The 13,177-nt window shown below is 43.9% G+C and overlaps 1 protein-coding gene across 6 annotated transcripts in view; it reads left to right on the top strand.

The window, feature by feature from the left end:
* Vps13D (vacuolar protein sorting 13D) overlaps positions 1–13,177 on the top strand; it is a 111,632-nt gene that overhangs the window by 21,001 nt on the left and 77,454 nt on the right. For all 6 annotated transcript variants that reach the window (XM_089573892.1, XM_089573888.1, XM_089573891.1 and 3 more), the window contains exons 16-26: positions 704–906; positions 3,074–3,302; positions 4,330–4,419; positions 4,605–4,698; positions 5,909–6,035; positions 6,705–6,836; positions 7,478–7,568; positions 8,570–8,715; positions 9,677–9,774; positions 10,566–10,731; positions 12,136–12,302. In XM_089573892.1, coding sequence (XP_089430018.1) covers positions 704–906; positions 3,074–3,302; positions 4,330–4,419; positions 4,605–4,698; positions 5,909–6,035; positions 6,705–6,836; positions 7,478–7,568; positions 8,570–8,715; positions 9,677–9,774; positions 10,566–10,731; positions 12,136–12,302 — 1,543 coding nt within the window. The remainder of the gene's footprint in view (positions 1–703; positions 907–3,073; positions 3,303–4,329; positions 4,420–4,604; positions 4,699–5,908; positions 6,036–6,704; positions 6,837–7,477; positions 7,569–8,569; positions 8,716–9,676; positions 9,775–10,565; positions 10,732–12,135; positions 12,303–13,177) is intronic.

The following is a 13,177-nucleotide window of genomic DNA, read 5'->3' as shown; positions in this document are numbered from 1 at the left end:
ATGCAGTGTGTATTCTTGTGTCCTTACCCTCAAGACAAGAAGCATTAGCAAAAGTTTTCATTTTAAATTTATTTATTTATAAACCCTAAAGTCTGTTAGGATGCTGCATAAAAGGTGAAATGATTAAAGTTGAGCATGCTGCTCAACTGTACCTGCCGCGGTGGCTCAATGGTTACGGCGCTCGGCTGCTGATCCGAAAGAAAAGACGCGGGTTCGATCCCGGCCGCGGCGGCCGAATTTCGATGAAGGCGAAATTCTAGAGTCCCGTGTACTGTGCGATGTCAGTGCATGTTAAAGAACCCCAGGTGGTCGAAATTTCTGGAGCCCTCCACTACGGCGTCCCTCATAGCCTGAGTCGCTTTGGGACGTTAAACGCCAATAAACCAAATCAAACTAAAGTTGAGCACGCTTTTAATGAACTTGGCAGTCATGTGGATTGCGTTTGTTGTAAGTTCGCATATTTGGGCTTCCCGTATTACTACAGCCAAAACTATAATCAGCAAAAAATATTTCTATTTCACAAAGACTGTTATGCACATCTGCCTTATCACAGTGCTTTTCAGCTTCTCCAGCATGGCCACATGCTCTTCACTAAGACTTTACCAATTGTGTTTCTAGCATTGACGGGAACTGATGATTGAAAATTAGTAGTGGATGCAGGTATTCCAGGTGTGTGCTAATAGCTGCTTTTTTTTTGTTGCAGGAGCAGTTACATGTGTTCCCCAAGGGTCTGCCTCTGGATGGAGCCAAGGCACAGGCTTCTATCTTCAAGTTTCTGCCTTTCACTTCGCCATCGACTGCACCCTTTGGCATCCCTCTCATCAGCCAGAAGGTGGAATTCCCAAACGTGCCTCTCTTTGAGCTCACCTACGAGAAAAAGCCTCTGGGGTCCAATGCTGATCACAGGTAAGTGAATTAGGCACACCACTGATATTTTCAACCTTGAGCCAATCTCTAGTCATAATGCTGACTGCTGTGATTAGCTGGCTGGCATTTTATAATTTATGCTAGTTTACATTTATGTCTGCGTGAAAGTTCTGCTTGAAAGGGCTTAATAAGTTTTTTACTGTGTGAGCTTCTTTCATATTTTCATGTTTTCAACAATGTACTTTGCTGAAGCTTATCCTATCTATGTTATTTGAAGCAGCATTACCGTCACCACAGTGATGGAAAAAGAAGAAAAAGAGAATCGGAGGGGATACTCACACTCCGCCTTGAGGTTATGATGTGATAGCATAATGGATTTATTAATGCCTGCATATGCAGAAATTGGTCATTCTCGATTTCACACATAAGGGATCCCTGGGAGTCATCATGCCGCTCCTGGCAGAGTGGTGCAGCAGTTAAGTGATGTGCCACTGCCCTGCAATGGCAGGTGCTCTCACCACTGGGGCTTGTGTGACCCAGGTTGCTCTTCCTGACCGACCGATCATTAATTTAACTGCCACTTGCCACTGGGGCCGATTTGCTGACAATACGGTGGGTTGTGGTTACCTGACCACAAGGTCAGGTGACTTATGTGGCCCGCCTGGTTGCTTCTCCGGAGATTTTTTTCTCACAACACCGAGTGCCGCTGACGCCGCCTTAGGAGTTTCTGCTGAACGGGAGCCTCAACCCTGTGGCGTTAAAAAAAAATGAAGTTAGTTAATTATAGATTTTTTGATATCTATGTAGATTGCACACCTGCAAGGCTGAACAGCAAAGTCAAGTTACTTGTAGGGGTTGGACTTTCCGGTTTCAACCGAAAAAAAAAAAAAAAGTAAAAGTATTCTGAATTTGGTTTTTCAAATTTGGTTTAAACCGAAAGAGGTCAATATTCTTGGCATGCAAGGATAGCTAGCTGGCTGTTAAGTACGAATTACATTTCGTCAATGTAGAAAATTAACTCAGTAGGGATAAGCCATGCAGTTATGCGATTTGAGGCATTTTTTTGCTTCTTTATGCTCCTCTGCATGCAGACCGGGAAGCAGCACCTCCTTGCCGCCTGCTAGCTAATCACTGTTTCTTCAGTATCATCGCCCGCTTAGAGCATTTAGTCGGTTATGTAGGTTTATCAAGTCCAAGTAGGACACTTACACGAAACTGTGCATGGCCGACAAGAAGTGTATCATGTTTGGGCTACCGCGACGATGGAGCCGCAGTTTTATCGCTGCCATCAACACTCAGACTGTGTGATGCCTCGCCCTCTCACTCAGCCAAGCAAGACAACCCAAAGAAAAGTTGTCAGCTTGGTGCTTACAAGTAAATCCAACTTGCGTTCTTGACTGCCTAGCTGTCTAATTAAATGCCTTACTTTTTTAATGGCAAAAGCAATTCCTTCCACAAGCACACCTCCAGTTACGAAATTACTGGTAAATTATGATAATTACTGGCAAACAAATTGTTCATGCCAACAAAAATACCGAGATAGACTCTAAGTGACTTTTTACTGCACAGAATTGCCACATTAAATCATCAAAAAAGTCAATAATTCATTCGCCAAAAAAAACCGAAACTTGCATTCTGAAATGAACAGTGAAAAAAGTGTGCCGAATTTTTTGAAAATGGAAACCGAAAAGTCCAACCCCTATTTATATTGGGGTTGTGCAGGCTTGAACCACGGAATGAGGGAAGGGATAAAAGAGCACTTGAAGGAAGAGACAGAAAGAGTTGCCACAGTGGAGGGGCCCGGATTAACTTTGGCATGGGTTTGTTTTGCTCCTCCAATATTGTTTTCGTACAAACAAATATGAGTGCACTTCAGTCAAATTCTGGCCACCCATGTTGCGTAAGTGCATAGCTTTGCTGTAGACATGCAGGGTTTATGAGACTTGGTAGTTCGTGCCAGTCTTTTTCGTACTAGCTGTTGCGGTGGACTCTGAGCATTGCAGCAGTGTATGAAAGCGCTGCTCAGACTTGTTAATCAGCACTTCTGGCATTTGTGTGACTGCTTACTGGAGGAGAACCTTTGTGAAGAGTTGCCGTTAAACTCTGGTGACTGAAAGCAAAGCCTTCATACTAGAATAAACTAAACTTGAAGGCTAAATTGCTGCTCGTGCCGTCACCCTGTCCTCACTTTTCGCTGAATACGCAGCCTGACGGTGAACACCCAGTCCCTGGATGTTGTGTACAACCCGTCGACGATCCGCACGGTTAAACAGTTCTTCACACTGTTCAACTATGAGGGCAGCTGCTCCCCTTCATCGGGGGGCCAGCTGAACCTGTCAGCGGCCGCTCGCACACGCTACGAGATGTTCAAAAAGCACACCAAGGAGGAGCTGCGCCACCACTGGGACCTCATGCTGGAAGGGGAAGAGAGCACCGTGAGTTTGCACTCTTTTTCTCGGCTAGCAGCTCTTTGATTCTAAAGCGATGGCTGTGGGAAGGTCGTGTAGGCTGAGTAATAGGTGGCGGCCAAGAGAATGTGCTGTATGCCTTCAGACGGTTCTAGGCTTTTATACCTGGTAAATCTTAGCTGGTAAAGGTGCCCTCTCACTTCAACCTTTTTTCTTTCAACAGTGAAAGGCCTAATTAACAGGCCTAGAGGGTGATCCACGGAGGCAGTCATGGGATGCCGTACAGCTGCTGCTGCCACTTTTCACTCTAACAGAGGGCAGAAATTTCAGAAGTTTTTCTGCATTAATTTTGTTTTACTTGCATTTTCTGCTGGGCTGAATTGTAATGTGTACACTTGATATCAATCGGAAGGCCACAGATTTAGAATTACTGCGTTCGCCTGTCTATACGGCTTGCATGGTTCGCATTTCGACAGGTCTTAGTCAGTTTGTCTTGTGCAACTGCTTGTGGATCAACGTGGCATCACGGTGTACTAATGCAAAAAGTGCATTGTATCCACTTGCATTTCACTGTTGGCGAATGATCGTGGCTTTTCTGACTCAAAGCTTTTCCACAAGCTTCTTTGTGAACTTTGATACTTTTCTTTTTGTTTTTGGTGTTTATCTATTAGCAGAGGGAAAATACTGCTGAATCGGCACTGTTTCATGATGTTATTTTTGAGATCTGCACTTGCTCTTGCCACGGGATGATGAAACAATGTGCTCGAGTCGGTGCAACAAGATGAGATTAGGGGCTAGGAGATGAGGTTATGGTGAAAATTAAAAAGCGGGGTGGGAACCTTCTTCAGTGACGATTTAAACTACTTCTGAAAAACATACTATGGGAATTATGGAACATCTCTGGTGTGGCCGTAGCGAGGCTCCTAGTTTTTTGTGTAACTGGAAGCTTCCAGTGGAAGTTATGGGGCCTACTGCTCCTAATGTTTTTTCTCCATGGTACTAGTGAGGTTGACAACTGCGACAGTGCCCCACCAGACTCTGGTTCCTTCCACAGTTGCAGATTGCAAAGTGGGACATCCATATGGACATATCTGCACCACAGATCATTGTTCCAGAGAGCTTCACTGACCATAGTTCTACCACGGTAAGATGTGCAAAAATTTATGTTCCTGTTTCCAGTCGACATCTCCCAACTGCGTACGACTGTTGTCTTCATAGCTTTTCCTTCTTTTGAGGCTTTTCTGAGTCCATGCTTTTGCATTTCATTTGCATTTGCATTTGCTACGAAAGAATACAACATTTCATTTAGTGCTTTTTTTTTTGTTTCAGGTGCTGATTGACTTGGGGCGTGTTCAGTTTTCAAATTCTTCGGCACCCCCAGAAGCCTCTCACGCCAACGTGGAAGACATTTCTGACGATGAAGGTGATCTGAAGTCACTCTTAATTTGTGTACTTTCAGGCTGGTCTTTGGATTACAGAAACTGTGAGAGACAGTCGATTGGTGAGCAGATTTGTGAGATATGATGGGACAACAAGAAGATGCAACAAAATTATAACCTCCAGTTACTTTGTGTAGGTCAGTCAGTCTGCTGCAGATGTTGGAGCCCATTTTGGCTTTCAGGAGTGTAAGCAGAAAAGGGGGTTGTGGAGGGAGACAGATTTTAGGCGTTTAAGAGGGATTATCACATTAGGCAGTAATCCTCGAGCATGCTTGGGCAGACAGGAATGAGCGATGTGTCTTGAGGGAGAGTAGCATACTTTTTTAGAGCACAGCTCTTAAGCGCCTGTTCCTGCAAGTGAAGGAGCACAGCTGGGTAGGGAGAGTGAATGGGAAACACATGGGAGGTTGAAAGTATGGTGATATTGAAGAGGGCGTGAGGAGGAAAGGCAGGAGCATGAGGAGGAAAGAACAGGAGAGTATGGTGAAAGCGGAAGAGGAGGGTATGGTGGGGATAGGCCAGAGTGGCCGAGAGTGGCAGCTACTGCTAATAGAGCTGCCCAGTCACAGGCTTAGCGGCAGCAGTGCCAAGTTGTAGCTGCCCCTCACTGTGCGCTGAGCCACAGTTGAGGCCAAGCGCTGCTTCCATTCAGCACTACTTGTTCCATCTCTGATCGCCTATGGTCCAAATACCTTAACAGCTGCGCTCAAACTTTGCATTACTGAGTATTGTGATCGCTCTCTAAATGCCTTTGCTGCACGCACTAAGGTGCAGTGCGCTATTTAGTATGCCCTGCTGTACACTACGAGTGTTTTTCTTTGGCCTTCCTTTGTGTCCTCATGAAATGTTTCATCCAAAGGCTTATGAGGCATGAGTTGTCTAGCGATATTCAGTTTTCACATGAGTACATCCAACTAGCTGTTATATGAGCTGAACTTGTCATTACTTACAAAGGGTCATATTTCGAGAAAGTTAATTTTTTTCACTTACGACATGCTTTCTTTCATCAGATGGGGCCACATCTGGATGTTGAAACTCTGGGTGTTGGAACTCTGGGTGTTGAATCTGGGTGTTGAATCTGGGTGTTGAATCTAGATTCCATGCGAATAGACCAGTCCTGCTGTGTGATTTCTTGCAGACATCCATGTTTTTTGGATGGTGCTTTGCGACATATGCTGTTGTCTCTGTTTTTAGCTGAATTCAAGACGCCTTGCTCTTCACCACCTGAGCTGGAGGAGCTAGTAAGCGAGACTCTTGTCCAGAGCCCCATAAAAGAGACTCCATTGTCTGATGCTGACATCTATGATCACATGTACAAAAAGTGAGTTTCATTTTCAAGTGGTGCATAGATGTGAGCTTTGTGGTTCTTCTTGCTTGACAGTTTTTTTCTTTTGCATGCTGTGTAATGTGGTACAGTGGACTCATTAATTTGCACTCACCTAATTTAATCTTTCCATTTAATCGTGCTGACACTTTGGCCCTGTCAACATCAAGTGAACTATGAAAGGCTTTCTTTAATTGAGACTTTGCATAGTTCGAACAAATTTTTTGTTCCCTTCTAGTGTGAGTCATTGAGAATCAACTGTAGTCACATTAGGTCACCACTGCCATGGGACAAAAAAGGTGTCATTTTAATCCTTGCTGAAAACTATTAAGAGTGGAGTTGTTTTGCGTTTTTCCTTCAACATATTGCTTGGGCTGTGTTGCGTCATTTATCATTATTAGCATTTGCACTCCTTTGTGCTACGCTAAAGCATGTTTTGAATCTTCTACTGTGCTTCTTGAGTCTTGTGGGTATGCACTTGTACAGAAGTAGCCACTGCTTCATTTCGTGCAGCTAATTGCTATGCCGACGAGTCTCGCAGTAACGCTTGATTCGAGAACTGCCATTTATATCATTGTGTTATTTTTCTGCCTTTGTGGAGCAAGAAAGAGTGTCTTAGCATTTGAATGGTGTAATTTTTTTCATTAATGCCTCTGCTGTTTGCAGGTACACTTTGAACTTGCAAGACATGCAGGTGCTCATTGGCACCAGCAAGGACAGCTGGAAGTTTGCCCAGTCCAAGGGCACCAGCCGAATGCATGTGCTGGACAGGTTCTCAATCAGCATTCAAGTCGAGAGGTACCAGCTTGACCCCTGCTCCTGTTTGTAGTTGCATTCCCAAGCTGCTCTGTCTCTGCTTATCTCTATTGCTGTGTTCCTTAAAACTTAGAAAAAAAAGGAGGCAAACGTATGAAAGCAGCTGAAATTTAGAGGGACCCTGAGGCACCCTTCATGGAGGCTTTCAGTTCTGTTTTTGAGACCTGCCCTTTCGGCATGCCACTGGTATCATGCCGGGTTGTGTACCTCAGGGCAGGGGCTTAGCATAGCACCCATTTATGCCTGCATGTTGTTTTTTTTTTCTTCCTGCAGCTTTTGCACCAAGAAGTTGCAGCAAGTTGCAGCAACTTGCTGCAACTTGTTTTTTTTTTTGAGCAAGCAAATCAGCTGAGGGGCAGCCTTTCTTCAGCGATTAACAAAGTCTGTCGTAGAAGTCTGTTAGCACAAAGGTAAGTGGCAGCTGAAGTGTGCCTTAGGGTTCCTGTAAGTGTGCAATAGCTAGGAGCGTCTGCTTCAACTTTCAGTGCCCTTCTGATGTACCTTCCAAAGCACTTTGGGTTTCATGTGGAAACGGTTGCTTGTATATAATGTTTTTTGAGCTCGGTGGAAGTGAGTATTAAATATGCTTGCTTTGTAATTGCTTTGTTGTGTGTTCATTCCAGGCGCCTAATAGCAACTGATGACCCCCATTGGCCGAGCGTAATACTCAACATGAAGCTTCCCCGGCTAATTGCCCATGTCAACGAACAAAAGGTTTGTTGTTCATTGTTGCTTTTGCGGCTTAGTACTTCAGAAGGCCATTTGATGCGTGAAGTTGAAGCAGCAGCGCTGTTTTGGGCAGTTACTGACTAATTCGGGTTGGATTGTCACGCAGAGGTGTTCAAATATTTGAACCAAATTTAAGTCGAATTGTAGTCAGTAAAATAAATTGACGAGATTCTAGTTGAGCTCCTGAATAGTAAGCCACACACGCATAGTCTACAAGAGTAACATTTGCCTAGTTTCAAATCCGAGTGGCCCCATCACTACAGCAGTGCTGACATACACTGAACGCCATGATCTCTCTGTGCGAAAACTTTGCCATGTGCAACTGTTGTCAGAGTGGCCCTGCATGCACAATTTACTCGGTGCGCCTGCCCGATGTGCCGTGCATTATGCATTGGTATTGTGTTTGGTGCGCACCCAGCTGTGGCTGCTACTCGGTGGTAGGCCTGCAACTAGGTGTGTGCAAATATTCGGTAATTTAGAATATTCAATCAAATGGTAAAGTATTCGGTATTCGATTCGATCAGAATGTTTGGTGTTCAATATCTCAAAGTATTTGTCTCGAGCGAATGATGTTTCTGGAACGCTTGCTTCGTGTGGTTTTAGTTCAGCATATGTCCTCCAGGATGACACCGTGGCGTATGTGCGTAGCCAAATCCCCAACTCTGTGGACACCTGCCTGGACACTTGTAGTCACTGTAGGTATGGAGCAGCGAGAAAGAGAGTGCGAGGTTCAGAATATAACACGAGATGCAGTCGGAAACTATTATGTCAGATGAAAAAAAAAACTCTCTTTATACTCATATAAACATGGCTATGGCTTCCGTGTAGCAGTCTTTTGTTTTGTTTTGTAATGAGGCAGGAAAATGAATCTCCCTCTTGATCCCATTTTTTAAAATGACATGTCGACTGCACATGCAGGGAGTCTCTTTTGTGGTTAGAATTCTGTTCCTGGCAAGCCCATGAGTTATGTCTTTCCCATCCTGCAGGTTCATGCCATGCACATGTGTTTGTCGAGGCTGAAAGAAAGCACATCGACTCGGCCTGCTGGCTGGTCCTCTCAGGGGCCCTCTTCCCCTTATCCGTCATCGGAAGACCTTGGCAAAGCCTTCCAGCAAGAAGGGATGAGCGGAAGGTAGTGTGTGAATCTGTTGGAAGTGACCGTGCCTGCATTGCAAGCTTCTGTTGGGTGTTGTTAAGCTTTCTACATTTTACATGAGAACTGTTTTGAGGCAGCTTTTTGCTGCAGCGAGGTAACAATATCACTGTCGGCCTATGTGTGTAGCTTCCAGTTCAACACTGTGTATGATTGTCCTGGAGTTTTGTGTTTCTATGTTTCAGCATTTTCATGTTGTGCATTAAGAGCTGCATTTGTGCTGTGTTCAAGCTGAAAGCACCTACAAATCTTGTTTTATTATAAAATTTATGGAGGAGTCATGATAAAAGAAGTGATTGTAACATAGTTCACTAATTAAATCTAGTTCGAATTATCTGAAGTTCAAATTAAAGAATGGATTAAAAATGATTAAATTAAAAATATCTTGTAATGGGCGGCCTGTATTTGTGCTCACAAGAAGCCACTGTACAAATCTTGCAGCGCTGATATAAGGCTAAGGGTAATAAGGGAGTAATTACTCATTGACATCCACCTGAGCGCAGCCATACAGTTAGAAAGGAAAGCTATACAGCTTTCTCAGAAACTTCGTAGTGAAAGAAAAATTCGTCCTGGTCCGGGGTTCGAACCCGGGACCACCGCTTCACTGGAGCAGTTGCTCTACCAATTGAGCTAACCGGCATGGCAAACTTATGGTAGGGCGAGGGCGAATTGATCAATAACTCGAAGTGGGAACTGTGTTGGTCCAATGTTTAGGGGAAAGCTGTACAGCTTTCTCAGAAATTTCGTAGTTTCTGAGGCTAAGGGCTAAGGCTAAGGGATAATGAACAAAAGTCAACTTTACTTGTTGGGATGGTGAGCAGTAACCCTTTTACGCAGAAGCGTCACCTAAGTGCATGGCACCTAGTGCAGTAACCTAGTGGGTGTGGTAGCCTGGTTCAGTCACTTGGTGAAAGTCATTGATTGTGATCTTCATTTTCAGTGCTTTTGCCAAGAGAGCCCGAGAGTCCCACGAAATGTCGCTGTTACTTCTGGCACAGTGCTCCATTGAACAGATGTGCCTGGAAGTCCAAAGCCGAGGTAATGCATCTCTGCTCAAATGTGTTGCTCCTGCCTCTTTTGTGAATAATTGTTTGAGTTTTTAGTGCATTGCGAAGCCACTTAATGCAGTAGCATTCAGTTGATCCCATGCTTCTAAATGACCACCACTGTTAGTGCTTGGCGTAGGGTTGCTCTGTTTTGTACTGTGTTTATTGTGCATGTTTGCTGCATCCAAGTTGTGTATGCAGTCACTTCCCAACTCTTGAGTGCCTCTAGAACTGATAAATAATAGATGTGGCAGCAGACCTAATTAGATTACGAAGTGCACTTCAAACTACGTTGTCAGAAGTGCCCTGAAAGCATTCTCATAAATGTGTTCCTGTGTTTGGCTTGGGTGCCTCTCTATATTTTGTGGTTCCTGTTGTGTTAAGGGGGTTTTTGTTGCAACAGTAAAAATAAAATGGCGTAATTTATCAGTTCTTTTGTTCATTTAGAAGATAGTGGGTTGTTGTCAAAGGACTTGGTAGCGATGAAGCATTACGATGCGTGGTAGACCAATCAATAGAAGCATCACACATGCTACACCGATTGTGTTTTTTTCCTTTCACCATGCTATCAATTCCAGGAGTGAACGGAAGGCCTTAAAACAAAATAGGTTGCCGGTTTCGAGAAAGGTGTTTCAGGGTCTTTGGTTTTCAAGGTCTCTCTAAACACTTCGTTCTTTCTTTCATGGTTTAGATAGGCAATACATGCGAAATCCTTGTCAGTTGCTGGAACCCCTTCCTTTGTTTAGGGCGTCACTCATGCGAGCTGCCGCTGTTCTTATGCAGGGAGGTGCATTGCAGAGCTACAGGTGACAGGCATTCAGGCGACATTTTCCAAGACGCCCCAGGATTCATCTGTCACCATGTCTGTGCACGGTCTCCTCCTGGTCGATGCCCTGCAGACGTATGGGCCTGACTTTGAGCTGCTTGTGGCCTCACACAGGCATGTCAGGTAGGCTGAGTAGTAGTCTTTCATATTGCTGTACTAGTTTGTCAAAATTGGCATAAATGTTTGAGTAGGATGAGCATATTTTAATTTACAAAGAAATGAAGGGGCATTAGAAGAGACACGCACGTCACAGACACTATGGTGTCTGTTGTACTTATGTCTTTTCTACTGTCTTTGTACTCACTTTCTTAATTATGGAAGATTCCCTAGCTTGCCTGCCAGAAAGCATTGCCGGGATGAATGGCTGTCTGGTTCAGGTGCTTGTTTTGCTTTTGTGGAGAATATTTAGCCTCAGCATTGTGCCAAAGTCATACATTTTTTATATTGCTGATTTGCTTGTGAATGAATCTTGCACAGATTGCATGGGGGGGGGGGGGGGGGGGGCGGTTTCTGTTATTACGGCGAATGGGCTCATTAGCCACGAACTGCGACTTAAGTGGCAGCCACGCATGTTTGCCACCCAGTTGTTGACCCAGTGCATACTAAATGCAACGTTTTTTTGCCTCCTAAAATGTTTGGTTGGCAAGCATTCTCATTAAAATTGAAAAGTTTGTTACAGTTCTCGCACTAGTTCAGGGGCGCACATTTCCTCAATTTTGGGGTGTATGTGTGGCCTGTATGACAGGTTGCGGTGCATTTCAGGAGTTGAGAAATCTAAATATTCAGGTATTACAATAAAAAATAAGTTAAACTGGTCGACACACATTACTAATATTTGAAGAACCATGTCTCTAAATGTGTGGGTTTTGCAAAGAAAATTAAAATCTGCTCAGTACGGGTTAAGAAATTAGGTTATGATATTTGCATAAGGGCCTTTACTCAAATATACTTTACCAGTGTGGGACCGATACACAGAAAAATGCATCATGCAGCTAACGGGAAAGCTGTCAGGTTCATATTTGAAAAATATGACTTCCCATCATAGTTAACATATTCAAACAACACTAAAAACACTGGAAACCCATGGGAAAATAAATAATTTGGCATTTTTTTAAGACAGCTTGGCAGGAAAAAATAGACTTCCATGCTGCATTAAAATTTACACGTCTCCGGCAAGAACAACTCTTAACGTTCACAGACATTCACTTGTTCCCGTCTCCACTAAAACTAGAACTGTCCTAGAACTGTCAGAGACTGGAATTCCTTGCCAACAGATGTATTTGAACCTGAAGACTTTGTTGGCGAACTCGAACATCTCTTTGCAAGCTAAATTTGTGTGAATCTGTGTGTTTCTTTTATTCCGTACAATTTGTGTGCTGCTAGAAATGGCACGTTTTTATTCTTTTAATTATATGCAGAGTGTTTCTATTCCACTCCTGCTTGGGCAGATCATTGGCCTGCAGTATTTTGAAATAAATTAATTTAAAAAAAATGTCCATGACGTCTCTTGTCCTTGGCACAATGCAGCATGGACAGCCGAAGCGGCAGCATCAGGGACAGCGATCCCAACTCGCCAACATCTCCGGCCACTCCTCCTCTGCTGGCTATGCAGCCGGCACCACCCATGCAAACCATAGCTGTGCCAAAGGTTCTCTCTGCGATTCTGTCCACCCTGCAGTCAGCGCCCCCAAAAGGTGTGTGCTTGACTCGTCTTGTTTGGCTCCTACCCTTCAGTTGTTGTTCCAGCTAGGGCATATGGGAACAAATGCGAGTTAATGATATCCAAGCCGAGATCAAGAAGGGGAATTGGACAGGGATGGGACGTGGATGGGACGTGGATGGGACGTGGATGCGACATGGATGGGACATGGATGGGACATGGATGGGACATGTAATGACGACAGAACACTTAGGGTAGCAAAGTGAAAGAAAAGAAATAGAAAGAAAGCAAGTGTTGCAGGGGGTGGTAAAGGGTCAGGTGGACAAATGACTGCTTTTTCTGTTATTTTGTCCTCTGTGCTATATGCCAATGTGGACAGATAAGATTAGGAAGTCTTCAGGGGTAGAATGCCTATACCTGGCGCAGAACAGGATTATAATTGGAGACCATTGGAATAAGGCATTGCCCGGTTTTAGTATAACTTGGATGATAAGGATGATAATACACAATAAAACGATTAACATGGAATATACATACTAATAAAATGATTAAGACGACGAGGCGGTCACATAGATAATACAAGTTAATATGCTAGCCACTGATTTTGGACTGTCCAAATTATCAGCGCTAACACATGCCATTACTATCTTGAAAGAACTGTAGTAGCCTACAATGAAGAAATCAGTATCTCTCCTGGAAAGTAATAAATTTTCCAGCAAAAAGTTTGTAGACTGATTCGAGAAAATGCAGGTACCTAGAAAGTATGCTGGTTTGTGTTAATTTCATGGTTTGTTTTTAGTTGTTAGTTTCAGAAGGCCCCGCTGGTGATGGCCTCAACATTTCTTGGCTCTCTGGCTCCTTAACTTACTCATAAACGGCATTTTCTTGAGATATAGACATGTACTTTGG

The sequence above is a fragment of the Amblyomma mixtum genome, chromosome 2, assembly GCF_055824585.1.
Source record: "Amblyomma mixtum isolate Tamu chromosome 2, ASM5582458v1, whole genome shotgun sequence".
In the NCBI taxonomy this organism is placed as follows: domain Eukaryota; kingdom Metazoa; phylum Arthropoda; class Arachnida; order Ixodida; family Ixodidae; genus Amblyomma; species Amblyomma mixtum.
This window is presented reverse-complemented; position numbering and strand designations above follow the sequence as displayed.